This window comes from Cebidichthys violaceus, unplaced genomic scaffold (genome assembly GCF_023349555.1).
Source record: "Cebidichthys violaceus isolate CVI_PGR_0920_01 unplaced genomic scaffold, fCebVio1.0.p SCAF_5, whole genome shotgun sequence".
NCBI classification, from domain to species: domain Eukaryota; kingdom Metazoa; phylum Chordata; class Actinopteri; order Perciformes; family Stichaeidae; genus Cebidichthys; species Cebidichthys violaceus.
In genome coordinates, this window is record NW_027176705.1 from 13,576,447 (window position 1) to 13,599,972 (window position 23,526).

The 23,526-nt window shown below is 43.3% G+C and overlaps 3 protein-coding genes across 3 annotated transcripts; 2 read left to right on the forward strand and 1 right to left on the reverse strand.

Annotated features, from left to right (window-relative positions):
- The first annotated feature begins 602 nt into the window (after positions 1-602).
- cul4a (cullin 4A) lies at positions 603-8,570 on the forward strand. Its single transcript, XM_068730595.1, has 20 exons — positions 603-1,275; positions 2,270-2,385; positions 2,690-2,793; positions 3,392-3,461; positions 3,546-3,619; positions 3,697-3,859; positions 3,957-4,046; positions 4,166-4,248; positions 4,878-4,945; positions 5,231-5,349; positions 5,440-5,632; positions 5,750-5,854; positions 5,956-6,066; positions 6,190-6,275; positions 6,419-6,526; positions 6,771-6,884; positions 6,971-7,076; positions 7,169-7,341; positions 7,455-7,607; positions 7,716-8,570. The coding sequence occupies exons 1-20, from the start codon at positions 1,134-1,136 to the stop codon at positions 7,809-7,811; spliced, it is 2,274 nt and encodes a 757-aa protein (XP_068586696.1). The 5' UTR covers positions 603-1,133; the 3' UTR covers positions 7,812-8,570.
- Positions 8,571-9,767: 1,197 nt separating this feature from the next.
- lamp1a (lysosomal associated membrane protein 1a) lies at positions 9,768-15,423 on the forward strand. The gene is made up of 9 exons (XM_068730178.1): positions 9,768-10,164; positions 12,365-12,471; positions 12,566-12,785; positions 13,287-13,448; positions 13,534-13,739; positions 13,823-13,948; positions 14,047-14,113; positions 14,202-14,369; positions 14,458-15,423. Exons 1-9 carry the CDS (start codon positions 10,110-10,112, stop codon positions 14,595-14,597), a joined length of 1,251 nt encoding a protein of 416 aa, XP_068586279.1. The 5' UTR covers positions 9,768-10,109; the 3' UTR covers positions 14,598-15,423.
- A 340-nt stretch (positions 15,424-15,763) lies between these two features.
- On the reverse strand, positions 15,764-22,643 carry grtp1a (growth hormone regulated TBC protein 1a). The gene is made up of 8 exons (XM_068730179.1): positions 22,014-22,643; positions 20,358-20,509; positions 20,115-20,273; positions 19,101-19,225; positions 18,455-18,551; positions 18,043-18,215; positions 16,464-16,649; positions 15,764-16,353 (listed from the first exon to the last, which is right to left on the reverse strand). Exons 1-8 carry the CDS (start codon positions 22,082-22,084, stop codon positions 16,261-16,263), a joined length of 1,056 nt encoding a protein of 351 aa, XP_068586280.1. The 5' UTR covers positions 22,085-22,643; the 3' UTR covers positions 15,764-16,260.
- Between the last annotated feature and the right edge of the window lie 883 nt (positions 22,644-23,526).

Consider the following 23,526-nt stretch of genomic DNA (forward strand, 5'->3'; position numbering starts at 1 on the left):
TTTGAATGCAGGACTTTCACGTGTAACAGCGTATTTCTACACTGTGGTAAAGTGTAAACTAATGACCATGTGAGTCATAAGTAAATGCTTAATACTACTACTACTTCAACAACACTAACAACACTAAAAATCTATGCAATATAAATACACTGTGCAATACTACAATTATTCTGTCTGTATATATAATATTGCAACACAACAGTTATTCTGTCTGGATTGTTTACTTTTTTACTTATTTAATAATCCTTACTTTTGTATTACTTATTTACTTATATATAATTGTTTTGAGCTTGTTTTTTTACTCTGTCTCTTGTTTGCACTGTCCTCTATGCTGCTGTAATCCTGTAAATTCCCCCACTGCAGGACTAATAAAGGATTATCTTATCATATCCTTACTTACTTGTGACTCACAGGGACATTGTTTTTAGTGAGTTACTGCCTTTGTCAGGACAAATAGAGTGTTGTTCTGTGCAGTATAATTAAATATAGTGAGTTTTATTTTACGTTTTGAGAACTGCAAAAAAATAAACTGTTACTGACTGTGAAAGTTCAAACTGTCTCTGAACGCAACTCGGCCGCTTTTCACCCAAGATGCACCTGTTCAACCGAACTGTCTAAGAAAAGCCATTTTGTTGTGCTAGCTAGCTAACGTTATGTCGGTAAAGAAAGCCACCTTTAATATGGGTCTGTTATATTAACGCTAGCTATGTCGCTTTTACGTGCGTGTATGCTGTCGCAAAATGCAATAATTGAACTCGTTGAAATCTGTAAATAGTCGCGGTGGGCATGGACTAGCCTAAACAAGCTAAAGCTAAAGTGTTGTGGTGAGGACGAGAGCTGGTAGCTACAGTGTGCTGCAGTTTCAGATGACACACTGTTAGCTAGCTATCTGTTTACTGAGCTTACGGTAGTTATGTTTTCTGATTGATTAACCCAACGTTAGTCAGTGTTTGTTTGTACATGTGTATTAGATATACTGCGACTGCCTGTGCTGTCCACCCAAAGACAACCGGTTCAACAAAGAGTCTGTGTCGCTCACAGTAAATAAACAGGCGACTGAACAATCTAACGTGAACAGTACTTAGCAAAAACACTTGGAGCATACGGCGTTAAACCGAAGCGCTAATCTGATAATGGCAGAAGACACCCGACAGGACAAGAGAGCCAGCTTCTCCGCTATAACGGAGCACAACACCAACGGGATGGCCAGGACCTCTGCTGTGGCCTCAAGCAAAAGTGGCGCTTCAAAGAAATTAGTCATCAAAAATTTCAAAGGTAACGTTACTGATTGTTTTTATCTTCGTTATATGACAGCATCAGTTAGATCAATTTATCTTAATACGACAGATGATTTAACTATTAGATTATACTGTGAAAAAGTTGTCTGTCTCTGGGCAGTGAACACATTGTTGACGTGACTGATCTAATTGGCACGTCAGCTTTGTAAAGGGTTTGTAATCACACCGATGCATCTCAGCGATTTAGGTTGTTTGTTTTTATGCTTGATGCACTGATTTCATGGGGCCTGATGATTTTAAAGCCTTTCACAAGTTCTGGTTGTCCCAATTGCACATATTGGGTGCAGTAGCCTACTTCAGGTCTTAGGCTAATCAAGGTAATACTGTTATATATAAAACAGTGTTTGTGCGCAGGACATCACTTGACAACTTTCTTCTTTTTCGTTTTATAGATTGTTTATACAAAAAAATAAAAAGGTGTTCATCAGGTAGTAATTCGTCCTTGGTTAACATAAAGTCACCTTTTCATATAGTCAGCTCAGCAGGCATGTGCTGATATGCATTACATACTAATAAATCATATTTCATTGGCTACAGAGACTCCACAAAAAAGTTAACAAATATATAAAACTGTAAGCTTTCTCTACATATGTGCAAACTTCTTCGGAACAATATCCAACTTTTCAACTACTTAAAGAAACTAAGATTGCAGTTTATCTCTTTGCATGTTTAAACAAGATTATATTCAATACTACTTATTGCAGATGTTGGTGAGGAGTTAAGTAAAAAAAAATTACATCCCGTCACATTTTTATTTCTTTTTACATTTGATAGACTCCTTTGGAAAATGCTACTGGACCATAAACTATCACAACTGGTGGTTTCCAAACCTTTGACTTATGTTTGTTTTAAATACCTCAAACTGTGTTCTGTCCAAATGTCGCTATTGTTTCAGTTTGCATTAATGAGTTCCTGTTTGGCAGTTCCCACTGTGTATAAATCAACATTGTTGCTGTTTTTGTTTGTAACAGACAGGCCAAAGTTAGCCGAGAACTACACTGAGGACACGTGGTTGAAGCTACGGGATGCAGTGGGTGCCATCCAGAACAGCACCTCTATCAAGTACAATCTGGAAGAGCTCTATCAGGTTTGTGGATTTTATATATTTTCTGTCCCATATAATATAAGAGGTAATCTATCATAAACAGAATCTCTACTTTTACTTTTGTTTCTGTTATACATGAATGTGCATATTGATTTGACCACATACAAAAAGTGGATTTACAAACTTTACTAAAATGAATGGAAGCCAGTGGCCAAATCTAAAAACAGAAATGTTGTTGTAATGTTGGAGTGCTCATAATTTGTTAACCAGCTGTCTGATCCTTGTGAATCAAGTGTTCACTCTGCTGTTTGTCTTGTGCTCTTGTCTCTCTCTCTCTCTCTTGAAGGCGGTAGAAAACCTCTGTTCGTACAAAGTCTCCCCCACGCTGTACAAGCAGCTACGGCAGGTCTGTGAAGATCACGTGCAGGCCCAGATCAAACAGTTTAGAGAATATCCTTTTTTCAACTATCACTCTTGTGTCAAACCTGTGGAAACATGTTGTGATTTTGGGACAAATAGGATGCAGATTGAGGTGTTCTTACATTGTGAAAGAGAGACTTCCTTGACAGTAGGTATGTTACCTTAAAACAATCTAATTTGATCCTTTTCTCATATCAAAATGCTCATTTTCTTTATCATAAATCTGCGGTTTTGACAGTGATTGTAAATGTGTGTGGTTGTTTTTTTAGTTACCTTGTTGGCTTTAATCTTAATTTAGGAAGTCTGGGCTGTCCTGTCACACCTCAGGTGTCGTTGCAGTGTTTTCTCACAAGAGGCCAATATACAACAAGTTTACAACGATGGGGCTAACAGGCAGTGGCTGTCACTTGCAGATGATGCTTGATGTATTGTACAGTAAAACATGACGATGAATAACAACATAATTTCTCTCAGATTATAAGCAATCAAATAATATAGCTTTTCATTGATGTCCCCTAGTTCCCTGTTTTATGCTTTGTTTTAGGCAGACTGGACTTAAAATATACATTTATTTGTTGTTTGTTGTGACACAAGTGATTGGAAGATTGTTCCTTAACATGGAGCTCACAGAGTCTTTGGACAACCTTTCCTTCCTAAAGCGAATGAATCGCTGCTGGCAGGACCACTGCAGGCAAACGGTGAGTGTGATGTTTGACATGTATGCATATCACATGGTCCACTCACAGGAGAGTGTCCTTTTAAGACTGTTTTTCTCTTTATAGATAATGATCCGAAGTATCTTTCTCTTCCTGGATCGTACCTATGTGCTCCAGAACTCCCTACTCCCCTCCATCTGGTAAAGTTAGTTCATTCAATGCTGTGTTTGTTACGGTGTGCTTACAGCAGGACGCTGATGTTACGTATGCTTTGCAGGGACACTGGGTTGGAATTGTTTCGTACCCACATCGTGAGCGACGGTGCGGTTCAGAAGCGAACAGTAGACGGCATTCTGGAGCAGATCGAACTGGAGCGAAATGGCGAGACGGTAGACCGGAGTCTGATCAGGAGCCTGCTGGGGATGCTGTCAGACCTACAGGTACCCGACCACCTGTTCATCACCGCACTAAGCTGACCAGGAGCAAATAGACGGAGCGCGTGTCATTGTTTTTAACTTCTGTCTAACGTGCGTTAAGGTTTACAAAGACTCCTTTGAGGAGAGGTTTTTGACTGAGACCAATCGCCTGTACGCAGCGGAGGGACAGCGACTGACGCAGGAGAGAGACGTGAGTGAGAGTATTAATGCATCTACGATTTATTAATCTGTGACCTGTTCTACACTTATTGCCACGGCTGTGTTTCTCACCTGTAAATCCTCTGAATATGTGTGTTCGTATGCGTCCAGGTGCCGGAGTACCTGCACCATGTGGCTCATCGGTTGGAGGAGGAGAACGATCGTATCATGAGCTACCTCGACCAGAGCACTCAGTAATTAGTTGTTTTTTTTAATCTTCTGTTATGTTATTATGACATAAAACTGAGACAAAGGGAAGAAAATAAGCAGAGGCATAATTAACCATTAATTATCATTTATTTTTCAAACATTAAAGCAGGGTGTTTCTGCTATTCCGTATCATTAGGGGCCTCTTTGAATTTTTGGAGGTGTCACTCGAAATAAATACAGTACACTGATGTATTTGCTGCTTACATTTCCAGTACAAAGGACTATCTACATTAAATGTCCAGTACACTGTTTATTATCATTATTTGAAATATTTTCACGTGAAGATGCCTCAACATCTTCTTAGTAATTCTTAATACTCTGGGTTTTAGTTTTTTACTCATCACTTAATTGTAAATTTGTAGCACTCTACAATTTAAAACATTTTGAACTTATTGAGTAAAAATACTATTGAAGGGTAAACATGCAAGGGCCATACATCAGAGCTTCAAATCAGTGACCCCAGAGCTTTAGCTGTAACCTCAGCTTTCAACAAATAATTGATGAACAACAAGAACATTTGCTGTGCAAAAATGTCAGGAGGTGAGATTAAATCAAAGGACTGATATGTATCGTTTGGATACATTTCCTCATTTTCTTTCTCATTATTTCGCAGGAAACCACTTATCAGCTGTGTTGAGAAACAGCTCTTAGGAGAACACATAACTGCAATGCTACAAAAAGGTGCGTGTGCATGAAAGACTTCAATAAGTGCTCTACATTAACATGCGTGTTTGTGTGCGGCAATATGTAATACATTTATGAAATACATTTTTGTGGAACTGGGCCAGCAGATGATTGATTCCACTCTACGGTGTTATTTGAGGCTGTAGTTTGTGACGTCCTCCTGTTGGTTTCCATTACCTTATGCACTGTTTTGTTTGCTGATTCAAATCTTCATCAAGCCTCATGAACATGAACCTCTTTAGATGCAGTTTAAGTTTATTTGTTTTGATATTTCTGTGCCAGGTCTGGGCACCCTGCTGGATGGGAATCGAGCGACCGAGCTGGCCCTCCTCTACCAGCTCTTCAGCAAGGTGAAGGGAGGACTCCCCACTCTGCTGCAGTTCTGGAGAGATTACATAAAGGTATAGAAACACAGCTCAACCAATATACACAGAGGCATCCATAAAGGGAAAATGTGTCCCAACATTGTTGAACCTTTTCTCTGGTTGCAGTCCTTCGGCGGAGAGATCGTATGCACCCCAGAGAAAGACAAGGACATGGTGCAAGACCTGCTGGACTTTAAGGACAAGATGGACAACGTGGCACAGAGCTGCTTCACGCGGAACGAGGGATTCATCAACGCCATGAAGGAGGCCTTCGAGACCTTTATCAACAAGAGGCCCAACAAACCTGCGGAACTTATCGGTGGGTCAGGCAAATGAATGGCATGCCGTGGCAGTCGAGCTCGGATACATTTTAACGTTGCTTTCATTAGTTCCAGCATGTGGTAACGGCTCTCTTTGGTTATTGCTTCCCGTCTAGCTAAATATGTGGATTCAAAGTTAAGAGCAGGGAACAAAGAGGCTACAGAGGAGGAGCTGGAGAGAATCCTGGATAAGATAATGATAATCTTCCGCTTCATACACGGTCAGTTACGCTACCTGTGTGCGCTTTCTCAGTCAAATAGTGTTACTAATCACTGTGACGCTTGTTACACTCTGATGAGACCTACTGTTGTCTCCCTCCAGGAAAAGATGTGTTTGAAGCTTTTTATAAGAAGGACTTGGCCAAGCGTCTGCTGGTCGGCAAGAGTGCGTCTGTTGACGCTGAAAAGTCGATGCTCTCCAAGCTCAAACATGGTGAGTCCAAAGTATCTTGAATTAGCAAATGAATTCCCAGTATTATAGATGAACAGAAGACGCAAATCCTGAGATAGTGAGAACAAGTCGGTTGTGATATTTTGTGGGTTTGACTTCCTCCAGAATGCGGAGCAGCATTTACCAGTAAGCTAGAGGGGATGTTCAAAGACATGGAGCTGTCCAAAGACATCATGATCCAGTTCAAACAGGTACTTCCTGTCTCTGTGCACATGGACACGCTTGAGTAGCTTTAAAGCATGGGCACCGTGTTTACAGTATGTGTATGCATTCCACTGGGCTGTCCTTTACTGGGCTTTTCATGTGTAATTGAAAAAGTTATATTTCTGCTCAGTATATCCAGAACCAGAGCGAGCCAAGCAACATAGAACTCACCGTCAACATCCTCACTATGGGCTACTGGCCTTCATACACACCCATGGAGGTCCACTTGCCCCCAGAGGTAAGCATCTCTCTCTTTGTCCACACTGCGCTTTATGCCGCACATTGAGTCATGGAAGCGGTTTGGTTTACAGTATGTGGGCAACATGGTGGAGTTATTGAGGAAAACATTGTCAAAAGAAAAGTTCACATAGGTTGACTGTGTTGTGCTGATCGTGTCATCCTACTGATGAACTCTGAGCTAACTGTGATAAGGACACAGATAAGGTCTGGGTACACGGTTCACCTCTTTATGTTTTGGGTAGATGGTAAAACTCCAGGAGGTGTTCAAGCTGTTCTACCTGGGGAAGCACAGTGGGAGGAAGCTGCAGTGGCAGCCCACACTGGGCCACGCTGTACTGAAGGCGGAGTTCAAAGAGGTAAGGGCCCCGGGGCCTCCTAACATTCAGAAGAGAGACAAATGGGCTTGAGAAAACGTCTGAAGTTCTCCTACTTCATCCTGCAGGGTAAAAAGGAGCTGCAGGTCTCGCTGTTCCAGACGCTGGTGCTGCTGATGTTTAACGAGGGAGAAGAATTCAGCATGGAGGAGATTCGCACCGCCACCGGCATAGGTTTACACCCGTCTTTTGAACATGTAGCACAGTTATTCTATTGTTTAAGAGCTCTGTATCACAATCTCTCTTTCTCTCTCGTCCACGCACAGAGGAGGAAGAGCTCAGGCGCACGCTGCAGTCCCTGGCCTGTGGAAAAGCACGCGTCCTCAACAAGAACCCTCGAGGGAAAGACGTGGAAGACGGAGACCGTTTTAATTTCAACAATGATTTCAAACACAAACTGTTCCGCATAAAGATCAACCAGATCCAGATGAAGGAAACGGTAAAAAAAAATAAAAAATACTGGCACATTTATTTTTCTTCACACACTTTTTATTTTTGTCTCCTATGCAAAAGGTTGGTTCTTATCCATTTTGAAACGCATTTCCCTTGCAGGTAGAGGAGCAGGTAAGCACCACAGAGCGAGTGTTTCAAGACAGGCAGTATCAGATCGATGCCGCTGTGGTGCGCATCATGAAGATGAGGAAGACCCTCAGTCACAACCTTCTGGTATCAGAGCTCTACAACCAGCTGAAGTTCCCTGTAAAGGTGACATATCTTAGCATCTTATTCTCACTATTTCCATTTTTACACACACGCACGCACGCACGCACGCACGCACGCGCATCAGCATCTGACTTGCTTTCCTCTCCACAGCCGGGTGATCTGAAGAAGCGGATCGAGTCGCTCATAGACAGAGACTACATGGAACGTGACAAGGAGACTCCTAACCAGTACCACTATGTTGCCTGAAGGGACTCCACTGTTAACTGCCGTGCTTTCCTCAAAGCAAGCGTACAGCTGGCCCCCCCGAAAACAGCATTACAGCCCTTCAGCCACCTGGCTCTCCTCTGGTGCCCGTCTTTCCCTCCATCCACAATCCTGGACGCAGCGTCCAGATCCCACAGAGCTCCAGAGAGACGAGAGAGACTTGGCTGTACTGTTCCCACCCTGCGTCATCTTTAGTGGGTGGCCCAGGGTTGGTGATGGACTTACAAAACTGCTAATGCAAAACTCAAATGAAAATAACTAGCACTTTCATCTGTTTTTGTTTAGTTTTTTTTCTCCTCCCTGGGATTTGGATTTTTTTTTTCTCCACCACGTCGTTCTAAAATCACTTATTTTCTACCATAGTTGGTTTGTCTTTTGAGTTTTAAGATTTTTTGTTTTGTTTTGTTTTTGTTCAAGGCGTTCACTTTATGAATGGTTGCATAAACTGCTGAGTGTGACCCTCGTTGGTTGGTTGCTTGATTTGGCAGAGAAACGGCTGCAGAAGAAGAGACTTGAGATGGATGAAGTGGGTCAGACGTGTTTGGGTCGGAGGGGAGGGTTCATCGCTTGTAACACAGAAGTTAAACGACTGGCCGGCAGAGCCAATTGGGTATTTCTTTGGGTATCTTATATGTTTTGACCAAAATGTCCAAATGTCATGTGCTGACGGTTTTTTGTAGATCAGATTGTATTCTATGTAAGAGTGAGAAAAGTGAACCTGAATAAATGGATATTTAATGATTCAATGGATGATTTGTAGATAAACAGCTAGTGGAAGTGTTTTTTTATATGAACACATGTTGCCTCTGTCAGCATCAACTTGCTATGTACTTCATCATGTGGACAGTGTACAACTCCTTTAGTCTAATCTGAGTACTAGTGGAATATGGGCAGCTGATGAGTACCAAGGATGTTTGTCTAATATGCAGCTACTATTTGTGGTGTGCAGTTTAAATATCAAAACATGGCCAATACTTCTATCAGAAAGTTTCTACACACAACATATATGTTGTCCTTTTCTAGTTTGTGTCACTCAGCCTTAAATGATACAATAAGAAAGGAGTCTGATCTCTTTCCATACATTTCCCCTTTGACAGAAATGAGCAATTCAGGATTTTAACATCTCAAGTAACAGGAAGATAGAACCGAAAGGGTACTTCTTAATACTCTCACTATCACAGCAGGGAATGTACAGCTTTTGTAAGATTGTGAAATGGAGCTTAAACAAAGAGGTAACTATCTTAGCCTCTTAGCGTCGTTGTAAGACAAGAAAACGACATGTCTTTGTGAAGGAGCGTGGTCGAGCTATTCAGGCAGAATGTAGCGGGGCCCTGATAAATCCCGGGCAGCAGCATTAAAGCAGCCTTTGCGTTCCTCCTTGGGTTTTTGCACACCCTCGTGAATTGATGATGGTGTCAGCTGACTTACCCACAACACAGCTCAGGGTTTGTGTGTGGACTCTCACATGCTACAATCCCATATAGAAATATGTAATCCAGATCATTCAGTACATTTGATACACCTTTGATCTTTTACAAAATCATGTTCAAGTGCGCCTTCCTATATTCACCCCTTTCACCAGGCAGCAATTGAATTTTCCATTGTGTATGAATTTGGTTTGGTATTTTTCGTGTGAGTTCTCCGAAGGGGAGTTGAAATGCTATTCCTGGAAGTTAACTTTTTTTTCTTCTCATTAGTTGTCTCTTTACACCCACCCGACATTATGTACAGTTATGTAAGTCTGTAAGTCTTATTCAGCAGCAAACCTCTTACAAGGGACAAAACCGTGTTAACTATTGCTCTACTCTACTGTAACATTTAGCTTTTGTTAATGGAGCAGTAGACAGTGTGTCTATTAGTATAGCCTCGTACAGCGATCGTGGAAGAACGGAGGGTGGTGGTCTCACGTGACTGGGTGGTCTCACGTGACTGGGTGGCTCTGAGCTCTGCCAGTTCACATGACAGAGACGTTTGGTTTATTCAGTCCCTTTTAGCTGTCACCGACATCCAACCGCGTTTATTGATAGCTTCTGTTAGCAGGACGTGCTTTAGGAGTATTCACTCGACAACTCTTACCCGTGTACTCACACGGCAGAGCGACGTAAACATCAACAGGAAGAAGAAGAACAGCAGCGACGCCACAGTTTTTAGCTAACGGTCCGTAGAGTCAGGTGCAGTTCTCCGCGTAGACCCACCTGCGACAACACCTCCTCCTCTCCGGGCTTGTATTTCTCCGCTACAGCGGCAAAACAAAAGAAAGGAAAAAACCGCGCTGGAAGGATGAAACTCTCTCACGCTTTGGCCGCGCTCATCATCGCCTGGTTTGCGGATTTAGGTGAGTGTTTTTCCGTTTGTGAAAAAGCTTCTCATCGCCGTCGGACTGAACGACGTCACGCATACCTGACCGTTGGTCGGTTGAGGTGTCGGTGTCGTTGTGAACAGGTTAACCTCACCTAGCTTAGATGTTCCCTCGTGCAGCTGAAACAGGTCGTCGCTAAATCAGGTTAACCGACAGTGAAAATAACCGTTAGTCGGTTAATAGTTGTTGAAATGTAACGTCATAGCTATAACGTAGTCATGTGTGTAACGTCACTCGAGTGTGAAGGTACCACTAGCAGAAATGATATATTATATTAACAAGGGACTTCCTGGTGTAGGCCGGTAACCAGTGGAGACGTTATCCCTCCAAGTTTGACCAAAAAGTGGATCAGTGCTGCTCCACGTGAACCTCAGGTAGGTTGTGTGAAAAACACAGCAGTCACTGGAGAACACTATTATTCTATTCCAATGTAACACCCAGGAAGTGTTACTGCTGTGGACCAGCAGATTGGCCTCTTTGTTGTATCATTGGAGAGCTTCACGTGACCACTGTGATGGCTTTGTGTTGCACACAGCCCAGTGGAGGCCTACTGACGGTGTTAGTTTAGAACCAGTTTAATCTGTCTGAACACACACACACACACGCACAGACCCCTGGCTGCTGACAAAGAAAAACAGGCCAATGCAGTTGTCGAGTAGTTGCAGTGTATTTGTTACCATCTAATACTCTTACTTAATAAAGTATAGTATAATAATAGTTGACTTGGTGTTCAGTTTTGCTTTCCACAGGCCCTGGTGACCTTAGAGTTCACAGCCCGCCTGCAGCAGCATTACCTCTCAACACAAGCGGCAGAGTTGGGATGCCTTTCTGTTTTGCTATCTTCTCCACGCCGACTGTCTAACGCTGCTATCTGTAGCTCAATACTTTGTACACACAGGCGCTTTCACCTCATGATCAGATTGCAGTGTTGTGTAAAGCGTCTGCTGCGTGTTTACAGGGTGGACAGAGAGGTGGCACTGGGGTCAGGTTTCAGCATCGCAGCAGAGGAGGAGGACTGTGTGACTGACAGAGTGAAGCACACTGCTCTTCACAATCAATGATATTAAGGGAGAAAGTTCAAGATGAAGAATATGAAAGAGGGAGGAGCTCAGTCAGCTGAGCAATAAGTGAGTTATGACATTAGAACCAATATCATGGCCCACGAGCCAAATGCTAAATAGATCTGTCTCTCAGCAATGTAACCAGCTACTATTTGGAGCTTTCTTTTTAATTACACAAATTCTTCTTTGAAATATATTATTTATAGTGGCAAGTGAATTTTGAAACCCGCTAGTGTTGATGGCCAGTGGGCAGGATCATTATTTATTTACCCAAATAAAGAAATAAAACAATCTAATAACATACAGTACATTACATAAGAATCTGTGCTGTTAACCAAAAGCGGCCTCAGCTCCGCCTCAACTCCTGTGTCGACATTCTGGGAAGTGTGAAGCAAGGTGTGAAACTCCCGTATATGAAAATGGGTGAGAACATTGTTTTTTTAATAGTTTGATTTGTGGGCTAAATGAAAAGCCACCTTAGTATTCAAACAATATGTTTGGGAACTACAGCCACTGTCACACACACAGTCACAGAACTGTGACTTGGAGGTTTCCGAGGGATGAAGGTATTAATACCACGCAATTGTGGAAGTTGCCAGGCGGGTCAAGCCAACAAGTATGACTCCTCCTGACTCCATTGCCAGGAGAGGTTCGGTTACACTTGTTACAAGTAGCTCTGTTAACCTCAAAGTCAGGGTGAGTGTGTGGTCTTGGCTCTCACTCGGCTGTCTGCAGACCTCTGGTGGTGTTTTGTGTGAACTGCTTTATTGTGTAGTTGTTGGGCATGGTGTCGTCGTATGTCGTCACCGCTGTTATCTGTACTCGTGCTGTGACTGTTATAACCAGGCAAGTCCAATACAAACCAGAAGACCCAGATCATGATTACGTAATAAACACACAAGTGTGTATTCTAATATCAATACAATAAAGTTAGTTTAACTGTGATTACTACTATTTGCCCAAGATATTGGAGAAAGACACCTGAAAATGTATTTTTTTTCAGTGTATTTAAATTTCAAGTGAGTTTGTTTTTCAAGATGTTTCTCATTTATGGAAATTATTTTCCGTATTATTTCTCTGCTGCGCCTCCCTGCTCATCACGTTCTCCTCTACAGGCTGCATTCAGGCGGTTACTCTCGAGGTGAAGGAGGGGAACTCCACCTGCATTAAGGCCGAGCTCTCTGCAACGTTCTCCATCACATACAACACCTCCAGCAGCACGGTATGTAAAGAGACGGCAACGCCTCCATCTCTGAAAGCAGCTCAAATTGATCATCTCTTTGTGAACGCCGGTCTCATCGCTCGTCTTTCCTCAGAGTACAGTGCAGGTCCCTCTGCCCGACTCCTCCACGGTCGACGCAGTGAGCAGCTCATGCGGCACAGACGACAAGTCGCCGTGGCTGGTGGCGGTGTTCGGACCGGGCCACGCGCTGGGCCTGAGCTTCTCAACCAGTGGCAGTCTGTACAGCGTCGCTAACCTGACGCTGCAGTACAACCTCAGTGACGCCTCCATCTTCCCGGAAGCCAACAGCTCCGGTGAGAGCGAACACCGCAGCAAACTGTTAACAGAGCAGAGCAGGTTCAGTTTCAAGTGTGGCTAAATGGATGTGATGCTTGTATAGACAATGACATTCACACCAGATCTTAATATTTAAAGTAAATGAGTTGGACCGGCAAAAAAAACGCAAGAAGAACTTTCTGTTCAGCCATCAGGTGTTTACGACAGGAGAGTTGACAACACTGTGGCAAGTACTGTAAGGAGAGCTGGGGTACTTATACACTGCAGAGCTAATGAGATGATTGGTAACTGGTGCGTTGAGTGCAGATTGCAGGCAGGTGTGTGAGCAGGGTGGAGCTGGATGCCAGGGAGGGGGAACACAGGGAAAGCTTGAGTTATGGTGTGACCATAATATAAAGAAGTTTATCAGAAATAAAGAAAGTAATAGTTGCTAAACCACATTTCAAACTTGCTAGTAAAGCCACCATGAACACATATAGACGTATTAGTCATTTGTTGTATGTTTTTACTCGTCCTAGATGTGGTCACTGTGGTGTCGTCTTCGGTTGGGATCCAGGCGACGATCAACACCACCTACCGCTGCGTGAGCGCCTCCACGTTTGGACTCGGTGAAGCAGCTGTGACTTTCTCCGACATGAGGCTGGAGGCGTACATGTCAGGAAATGACCTGAGTCCAACAGGTACCATTCCGATGTCCGATGAGGTTGTTTTGACCTGCGTCTCTACGCTCGATTACACATTTCTCTGTCATTCCTCTCGTCACAGAAAGCGTATGTGCGGCAGATCAGACCACCACTACAGCTCCACCTACCACTGCCGGTACGACGACAACCGCAGCTCCGGCACCGACCCCGCCGGGAACGCCTGAGCGGGGCACCTACTCTGTGAACAACCGCAACGGCACCGTGTGTCTCCTGGCCCAAATGGGACTGCAGCTCAACGTCTCCTATTTCTCTCTCTCTCAGAATAAGGTAAAAGATGATGAATAAATACGGTCAGTCTACTCTGCACAACAAACTTCAGGTAAAACCAAAACTTTTGTCTACTACGCCAGACTATCCAAGACTTAGTCAACCTGACTCCCAATCTGACGCGTTCATCTGGATCATGTGAAGCCAGCAGCGCTTCCTTGGTTTTGACACAGGGAGGAAGCACCACGCTCAACTTCACCTTCACTCTGGTAAGATCGTCCCTTTGTGACATTAGCTGCATGGTCAGTTTGTTTATGTTTGCGTGTTTGGGGACATTTATTCAAACCCGTCTTCCTCCCGTCCACAGAACTCCACGAGCAACAAATACCACCTGAGTGGGGTAACTCTGCTCGCTGATTGGTCAGACGCGACTGGTATGTCATTTGTCATAAGCAACATACTTTTTTGACTCGTCTCTTGATTTGCTTAATTCAACTGTTGCTGATCCGTCTGTCTCCACAGTTCCCATCTCAGCCAGCAACACTAGTCTGGACTACCTGCGGAGCACGCTGGGCCGCTCCTACATGTGCAACGCAGAGCAGACTCTGTTCGTCGTGCCAACCTTCTCTCTGAACACGTTCAGACTGCAGGTCCAACCCTTTGAAGTCACCACCGACCAGTTCGCCACAGGTAAAAACGCTTTCTTTAACCTGTTGTTATCCAGATGCAAAATCCTGCAATACAATGTTAACTTGTATCATTTTGTTTCCGTCTCCAGCGGAGGAGTGTCAGATGGACCAAGACCAGATGCTCATCCCCATCATTGTGGGAGCAGCTCTTGCCGGCCTGGTGCTGATCGTCCTGGTTGCGTATCTAATAGGCAGGAAGAGGAGCCATGCTGGGTACCAGACCATCTGAACCGGGGAGAGAGACGGGCATGAGTGAATGGAAGCAGTTGTTACTGTGTGGCAAGTGCATGTTTTTTTTGCATATCCTATGTGACCTCTGGATATTTTTATTTTCCTTTCTCTGTGAGATGATGAGAAGCCAAAGACCTGCTAGCTTAAGATGGTTTGCGTCCCGATGAATCCCGAGAGGACAGAGTCTTTACACAAGGATGGAGGCAGTTGGAATTTTCTGTAGCGAGTTCACCGCCAGCTGCTGGCTCTTGTTCCATTAAGTTCTCGGAATTGGTTGAATTTGCTTGAACTGCTGTTTTTATGTAATTATTTATTTTTGAAAAAAATCTGTCAATATGCAATTAAAGAGGCAGGAGAGTCAAATGAACTGTAGAACGAAGATCTTTTTCTAAGTTCCTATGGTTTGTGTGCGCAAGTAAAGAAATGTCAAGATAGGTGGAGTTTTATTCTGACGACATGCTCACTAGCATTTATTTTTTAAACCCGCTAAAGATAATTGTCTAAGAAAAGGAAAGTCCTTGAGTGTCTTTCCCAGTCCTCTTCCTCCACAGAGGAGACGGTCCTGATTCAAACTAAACACAGTCTGGTAATTATGACGATAAAAAGGTGGAGAGCTGCTTTAACTGCATTACTAAAATGTATTTAACATTACAAGTGAACAGGTGCATGGATTATTTTTCCATTCTTGCTTTTTCCCGACTTTCCCCTTAAAGAAATGTCAATATGAATTGTAGTGAGTTGATCTTTTATTTTTATAGAAAATGGTTTGATCTCGTTTTCTATTATGCATCTTACTGAAAGTTAATAAAAATCTTAAAACTCCAGCACTGATGTGTTTTTTCAGGGGGGGGGGGGGGGTTCATGCTACTGTACCTTTTATGATTTAACGTGTGTGTGTGTGTGACTTAAACATGGCTGACTACTCTTAGCTGTGTAACCAGGAGTACATTACACTGAATACTCACAGCCGGGATCAACACCCAGGTTACTTTTGACCAGTGCAACAAAATGTGATGTCAGTGCCACAACCCAAACAGACCAAACTGGACACACCTTTGTCCGAAAAAGAGAGCAGCCCTTTCAATTCTACTTCATTCATTTCATCATAATGCACTTGAGTTAATGATCGAGGATTGGAACTAAAGACTAAACACAACCAATAAGTACATGAATCAGATTTTTAAATGTTTGAACAAATACGTTTGTCATGAAATCACCATAATTCACATTTGATTACCACAGCAAGTAGTACCAGCATGCAGTTTTGTCTTCATTTACCATTCAGTGTGAAACACAGTGGGCGTCTTGGCTGTGCTTACAGTGTGCAACACGTGATTTATCTGACCTGCTGAGCCTTTTCTCTACAGTGTCTCTGACTTTCTGGAGTAAAGTGCAAAATATAACAAAAGAGGAAGAAACTACATGTTCATTTAAAATGGAATAATCAGCTTGTACAGCACATTGCTAAGAATAATCTCATTACAGCATGTATTCACACTTGGGCTGCATGATGGTCTGAAAAAATGTTTAAGACAATAAACTCGACAGTATGTAGTAGTCACTGTGACATTTAGTCGGTACAAAAAGGTGCAAACGAGCTGTCGGGTGCTCATCCCAGTGGAATGTGTATTGAGTTTGGGCAACAGGCAGTCGAGTTTGGTTCAGGATTCTTCTGCAACGAAACGAGATCGCCATGTCGCCCGCAGCTTAGTCAAGGTTGCCATGGAGAGACTTCCTGGTTCAATGAAGATGTTCTAGGAAGGGCAGGAAACACCAGGATTATGGGATTAAAGACAGTTAATAAGGGACATGTGTGAGTGACGCTCTTAATGAGCAGTGATGGGATTCCTCTCTTTTCTTTTACCTGCATGAAAGTGTGGCATTGGTCAACAAATGGCCCGTGGGTGATCTGCTTGAAGTTTTGGCAGACGTCCGGCAGCGACTGGGCCTCCTCAATCAGAGCCTGGTTGTGGTGCATCAGTGTCAGAGCGACACGGAACAGGATTTTAGAACCCTCGTAGAACAAGCAATCCCAAATCCGCAGCACTGTCTGCAGAGAAACGGGAACAGAGAGGTGAATCCCACCAGTGAACACAGGGATGCACAATTTGAAGTTCAACCTGCTGTTTGAACAAACACTTTAACTGCAGTGCAAAAAGATGAAAGTAAGACAGTATGAGAGCAAATCACTGTCAATATCTGCGAGCACAAATGAGATCCACACAGCCGCGCACGCAAATTACTGTTACGAGCGCTTTCACATCACTGCAAGCAAGTCTACGAGGAGCAAACCATGCTTTGAGGACGAGGAGCGTCCCCTGCTGCACGACTTCTATCACTGTTCTTCAACTCGCAAAGTTTCCCCCTGCTCACTCGCAAGTGGTTTTACTACAGTACAGTACAATATGTACCTCTGAGACGAAGTGGAGTAAAAGTACAATATCTACCTCTGAGACGTAGTGGAGTAAAAGTACAATTTGTACCTCTGAGACGTAGTGGAGTAAAAGTACAATATGTACCTCTGAGACGTAGTGGAGTAAAAGTACAATTTGTACCTCTGAGACGTAGTGGAGTAAAAGTACAATTTGTACCTCTGAGACGTAGTGGAGTAGTGTTTAGTGGCGGATTAAAAACTACCTTTATAGCGCCACCTAGCGTCTGTGTCCAGAGTGATATCCGGCCAATACAAAAACGAGGATTGGAACTAATTAAATGTAGTGATACAATGGTGACTGGGTCCACCCACTTACTGTAAAAAATAAATAAATAAATAAATTATATATATATATATATACACACACACACACACACACACACACACACACACACACACACACACACACACACACACACATATATTAAGAAAGAAAGAAAAGAAAAGAAAAAAAGAAAACATTTAATATTCTGGCCGCACTGTCTGCTGAGGGAATAGCATGAACATCTGCAGGTGTCACGCCCTCCTCGTGAAGCTCTCCATGTGTACTTGGAGAACAAACATAACAGTCCCCGCCCGTCCCTCGGCCAACAGAAGGAGTTAAGCAACAACAAGGACTGTTTATGTGGTAGGTTAGCCATTCCACGCTGGAAGAAGAGGAAGAACAAAAAGCTTATTTTTTTACATTTGTTTTTGAATCCACTAAGAGCAGCGCTTGAACGAAGCTCATGGATTTACTGAAGAGTGTTTTTGAACAGTGTGCTTTGACAGAGCTTTGAGTGTTTTAGTAATTAGAAGCACATTTTAACAACAAAATGTCAAAGTTTACAATAACTTTGACATTTCATATTGTATAAATCCCAATAACCAGAACATGTCTCTGACCTGCCACAGCAAGCTCTCCTAAAGCTTTGTAGAAAGCAGTTGTGACTCAAGGTAAAATATAGAACAAATACAGTGCAGTCACGATGTCAGGACTTCCATGATGTCGGCACTGTGAAACCCTCACCTCTACCGGCAAGACGTCTATGAAGAGACAGATGAACCATCGGGAGACCACCAAGGTCCACATCACATTGTGATCCGTCATGGTCTGCCAGACTCCGGGGATTTTAACTTTCACCAGTTCCCCCAACACCTCCTGGTCCGTCTTCAGCCCCAGCATACCTGGAGTGTAGTAGTCTGTAACCACACACACACACACACACACACACACACACACACACACACACACACACACACACACACACACACACACACACACACACACACACACGCGTTAGACATCACTCATTCAATGAATTTATATTGTGACATTTCCTTGTTTGAGTGGGTCCACGACACAAGTGACAACATACTGCAGGTCTTAAGCCACAGACAGATAAAGACCTCCTGCAGTACTGAGCTGGTCTCACACCCACCTGGTAGAATTCTACCGAGTAGTGCGTCCATCAGCCAGAAGGACTTCTCTTCGTCTTTTGTGATGATAAGTAGATACCCAGCTACGAAGTTCATCCCCTGAAGACAAAAAGAGACTCGGGTCACACATGCATCCTGTGATCCAGTCTGAGCAGGTTCTATAGGAGAGGGTAGAGCTCTTTAATGAAGCATCCCGGACAGAGAGCAGTGAGTGTGCACTGGACATGAAACAAAGAGACAAAACACTCAAAGTGAAACACTCTGCCTATAATTACAGATTGATGGGTTCTAGTTATACTTCATAAGAGATGGACCCATCAACACGGCCCTGCTGCCTATTTGAATTGCAAACCAGACCGTGAACGCTCTGGTGAACGAGATTTGCCTTTCAAATGCTAATGATTAACGTAGGCTATGCTGACACAAACAGCCTTCAGAGAGGCCTTACAGAGTACTTGTGCAGTCACTAACATAAAAGACTCTTCAGGATGATAATGATTACACCCACTCAAATATACATTGTCTTCTTTACTTCAGCTAATAAATATCAGAGTACGTATTTAAGTCAGTTTTGCATGTTTTATTTCCTATAATCCACACTGATAATGGATCTAATCCTGATAGGCTGGATCTAGGCAGTAGTATTACCTGACAGTAGCCCACAGCTGGGTTGTGGTGGCCATAAGCCAGCAGCACATTGTACAGAGCCTTCTGCAGACATGGGTTGGCCGTCTTTTGGAACTGGACGTTGTCTGGAAATGTTCTGTTCAAGTCTGAAAGAAAAAGAGCACACAGAAACTTGTACTTTAGTGCTGTGTGATTATGGCTGCGTGACAGCAACTTTGTCTAAAAGAAGAAGCAAGACAGTCTACATCAGTCTTGGGTTCAAATGACGTCTAAATGCAAACTGAAATAGCTGAATAACCTTTTTATATGTTGTTTTGTGCTGGAAAAGCTAGAAAAACGTCCTAATGTATGTTGTGTTGTTTCGTTGGATATTTGATCATTTCCCAGACACACAGCTAGCTCAAATATATTCCCTGTTTTACCAGAGTTATTAAATACTAAATGGAGGGCCCACGGGTGGTGCAGAGGTAAACGTACTTCTATACATGCAAGGACACATTTCTGGTGCTACTTTGTAACGTGACCCGGGTACTTACAGCCTAAAGTGTTGTTTACCTCACAATCTCACAGGCAGAGGACAGAATGATTGTGGCCGTGATAACTTTCCAGAACCCTTGGCCACCAAAAACTGTTGGTAATCAGTGTGCCAGGTGTGGCTGGCTGCTGGCTGTAGTCAGCACCTGTTCAGCCGAATCAGCATAATGACTGCATCAGCCTCAGAGGCAGTCAGAGAGAAAGAATTCTCTGACTGGGTATTCAAAACAAAATGGTATTTTTACTCATTTAGACCAAAAACAAAACCTTTACGGGCAATAATGAGCCTTTTTTTTAAATCAAAATGACATTGGAGTGACAATAATTGGCCAATTAGTTTTGTATGTTCATGGTGATTTTTGGATTAGAAACAGTTATACACCCTGATCACGGTTCTCTAACAGAAGGGCTGGTTCTTTGAGGTGGGCTTAGTGCGTGTCAGGGCCTTTAAGGACGTCTGAGTGGACATATGGGCACATGAGAAACGGTTCAGGGCCCCACCTGTGCAGATGGTCTCCACCAGTTTGGGGTCGTGCTGGGCTCTGAGCAGGGACTGGTAGTGTCCCGGGTTCTTCTCTAGCTGGTCTTGAGCCCCGCTGGTTGCCATCCAGACCAGAGCCCGGTGCTCGTTGGGAATGCCCTTACGAACATAGCGCTTTACTGAAGGAGAGGAGGAACATGTCACTGTAGTTCAGCGTCATGACTCTGCTAGGATAGCAGCGTGTGTTCAGCTCTCACACTCACGTTTGACATTCCTCTGCACCTTGGTTTTGCCCTTCAGTAGCTTGGACCACTTGATGGATCGCCGGGTGAGCACAACCAGATACTCGGACATGAGCTCCTCATACGACTCGTAGTCAAAGTGCTTTGAGCGCTGAAAGCCGAACGGATCCACGCTGAGCCAAAAGGCAAGAGAGCAAGAAACCGTTAACAACATGAATGAAACACATCGAGGGATGAGAGCACCATCGACCTCAAACACACTCAACAAAATCAGTCAGAGAGCACCGGCGTACGAATGCTGGTGTACTACAATGTTATTTAATGTATTTGAGGCCCGACTGAAGACAGACTCTGGCTGAGCACGGAACATAACATTTCATTCATAATGAATTTAAAATATGTGTGCCTTATATTTTACTTGGTGTCATAAAAAAAATCCTGTCTTTTGTAAAGACAATCATTGTAATTAGTTAGTCCAGTATCATTTAACTGCTCAGGCCTTGTCATCCCCACTTACTTAGCCCCTCATTCAGGCATAAAAAGGTGGTGTAATGTAATATTATATAGCATGTGTTTCTGCATTACCTACGTCTACAATCGGGTTGTGGATGAATAAAGTTGTGGGTGCAGGTGGCTCAAACTAATTCCTTAAGTAACACGATAATCTTCCTGCAGCTTAACCCTTGAGCAAGAGCAAAGTCATCCCTGAAGAAGAAATGCACCTACAGCCCCCAGCAATGAGGAAGACCTCTGTTCTAAACATAAACATATATATATATATATACACACACAGTATATATTTATATTGTGTTTACTACACACAGTGCAGGCTCTAACTAGGGAGTCTCTGCCAATACTGGGTGGAGAAAAAAAAAGAAAAGGTATCATTAAGCAAATGTTATGTTCCTCATCTGAGAACAACCCTGTTGTCAAAACAAAGGAGAGTCCACACATGAGCTGTATCGGAGTGGAGTGTGTGAATGTGGGCCCTGACTTCAGCTGTTGGTTTGGGTTATCTGTGCAACAGCTTCCCTTCTTTAAAAAACACAACAACATCTAATATGATCTGCAGAGATCAGAGTGTAGATTTCAAGCATAAAGCCAAACATGCTTTATTGTTATATGATGCATATTTGATACAAGATAAAATAATATAACGTTCAGTTTGTGTTGCAATTGTTTTAGAGAGATGATTGAACTTTATGGTACATTTTTGAGTATGTTGTTCCTAATATTTAGTCTACCGTCATTGATATACAATAAGTGTGTACAAACTATTAGAAACCACAGAGAGCAGCTTTAATGGCATGAAGTTGAATCTTCACCTCTATTAGTCAACTGAGTCCTTATTACAGAGACATGCTGAGGCTCGCATTAAAAGTTAACCCTGCACATTTCACATTGACTTGCATTCGAAAAACGTATGGGAGGAAAAGATACCAAGAGTTCCCGCAATTTGTTAAAATACCACAAAGTATAACGACATTTCTGTAATAGTGTGTAGTAACTAAGAACAACTGTAGTAACGTTTAAAGCTACGTTGGCTAACGTGACTGCTTCCAATTCCCCCAAACTGAGGGGTAGAATAGCATGCCTCTGGATTTACCTCTCAGATAAATTATTAGCCTCACAAACTCCATAAGATGAGACATCGACCGTTCAAAAGTCCATCGTTACCTGTCCACCCTGTCTTGAGCTCTACTGTCCGGGGTTAGGGTCCGATCGGTCGCCTTGTTCTTCTTCTCCATTGCCTCTTCTGCTCCGGAGATATCCTGAAAATCTGTGCTAGAGTCTCAACATGTAATCCACCGTGTTGCTTTTCTCCCCCACCCCCCAAAAAAAACAGCCAAGGCAACAATTCAAAAGTTTGCAACACTCGTGAATGTCGAAGTAAGTTCGCGTTCAGCGTTAACTTTTCTCCGTGTTTGCGTGCCGAGAGACGGGACAAGACGCTGCACTTTCCCCCCCATGCTAACGTTATGAAGCAGGGAGAAGCATTCTTTACGCTTTCCCCTCAAAACAAAGTTATCTTTTTTGTTTTCGCTCGTATCCTCAAATATGTATCGATTCGCCGGTGTTCAGGCCGTGTGGAGAGAGCGGAGTTTGCCGTGAGTTTTGTCCCCATCCACATGCACCTGCTGCTCGGAGTGCAACTGACCGGCCTGTAGCAACAACCGCCTCCACACTTAACGACTGTAGTCCAGATACAAGTCCCTTCCACTTGTCCTGTCCAGACCTACTGACGTTGGTGACTTCATGGAGGATTTGGGACTCGTGACGTTTGCACCCAGGACACACGTCAATCACACCTAATGCTGCTTTCGAGTGATTCCCGGAACATCCCACTTCAGAGCTGGGAATGGCGAAATGGGATTTATGTTGCATTCATGGCGCGTTGGTTAGAAACATAGTGGAGCTGAGAGGGTCTGCATCAGATTGAGGTTCAATTTTGGCGTCGCTCGTGTTTTTGCTGTTATATGTCCTTCAGCATGTAGACATACATCCATAGTAGACATACTAGAAACTAGTGACCACATTGACAAGAAAACGCCCTTTTTTGACAGCACTGTTTTTACTGTTCTGTAACACATATTTATCACTTCGTATATTTCCTATATAACCTCAAAGCAACCATTGATTTGCACTAAGCAACATCTGTCCCCATTTAGATAGAAATGACAAAAAAAAATGTGACATTTCAGAACATTTTGCAAAACATTTATTCGCCATTTAACATACCACGTTAATATGTACTGCTGACACAGACACGGCAAACAACTTCACACACATCGGCAACTCCCTGATCTAAAAACGTCTACCAGGGTCACCCCCAGTCGATGGTCACCCCGTTTGCTCTCAACGGCGTTAGTAGGTCCGACAACACGTGAAGGCAGCAAATATGCCATGTAGCCGCGCCCTCTCCAGGGCAGCCACGTAGCACACAGGTACACGCATCTGTTCACCTGAGACTGCTGGGCAGCGTTGCTCCAGTCAAATAAAAACATGTCTGCTGCATGGGTGATTTAGAGCTCCCACGATCATCATTTGGGAATTTACAGATAACATAGAGTTCAAATAGATAGATGAATTCATGAATTAATAAATAAACCAGACCCACTGGTCATGCCACTCACTGGTGTATCTCTTTCTGTCCCAGCAGCACAGCTTTACATCCATGTGGAAACCTTTG

What these genes read in the sequence shown, in the direction of transcription:
- lamp1a (XM_068730178.1), top strand. Translation starts at nt 10,110, where the DNA reads ATGAAACTCTCTCACGCTTTGGCCGCGCTCATCATCGCCTGGTTTGCG. An exon ending in ACAACACCTCCAGCAGCACG is followed by an intron (nt 12,472 to 12,565) that starts GTATGTAAAGAG and finishes GTCTTTCCTCAG; the next exon opens with AGTACAGTGCAGGTCCCTCT. An exon ending in TGATTGGTCAGACGCGACTG is followed by an intron (nt 14,114 to 14,201) that starts GTATGTCATTTG and finishes CTGTCTCCACAG; the next exon opens with TTCCCATCTCAGCCAGCAAC.
- grtp1a (XM_068730179.1), bottom strand. Translation starts at nt 22,084, where the DNA reads ATGGAGAAGAAGAACAAGGCGACCGATCGGACCCTAACCCCGGACAGT. An exon ending in GCTCAAGACAGGGTGGACAG is followed by an intron (nt 20,510 to 22,013) that starts GTAACGATGGAC and finishes CTTTTGGCTCAG; the next exon opens with CGTGGATCCGTTCGGCTTTC. An exon ending in GGTGCAGAGGAATGTCAAAC is followed by an intron (nt 20,274 to 20,357) that starts GTGAGTGTGAGA and finishes CCTCTCCTTCAG; the next exon opens with TAAAGCGCTATGTTCGTAAG.
- cul4a (XM_068730595.1), top strand. Translation starts at nt 1,134, where the DNA reads ATGGCAGAAGACACCCGACAGGACAAGAGAGCCAGCTTCTCCGCTATA. An exon ending in AATCTTCCGCTTCATACACG is followed by an intron (nt 5,855 to 5,955) that starts GTCAGTTACGCT and finishes GTCTCCCTCCAG; the next exon opens with GAAAAGATGTGTTTGAAGCT. An exon ending in GCTCTCCAAGCTCAAACATG is followed by an intron (nt 6,067 to 6,189) that starts GTGAGTCCAAAG and finishes GACTTCCTCCAG; the next exon opens with AATGCGGAGCAGCATTTACC.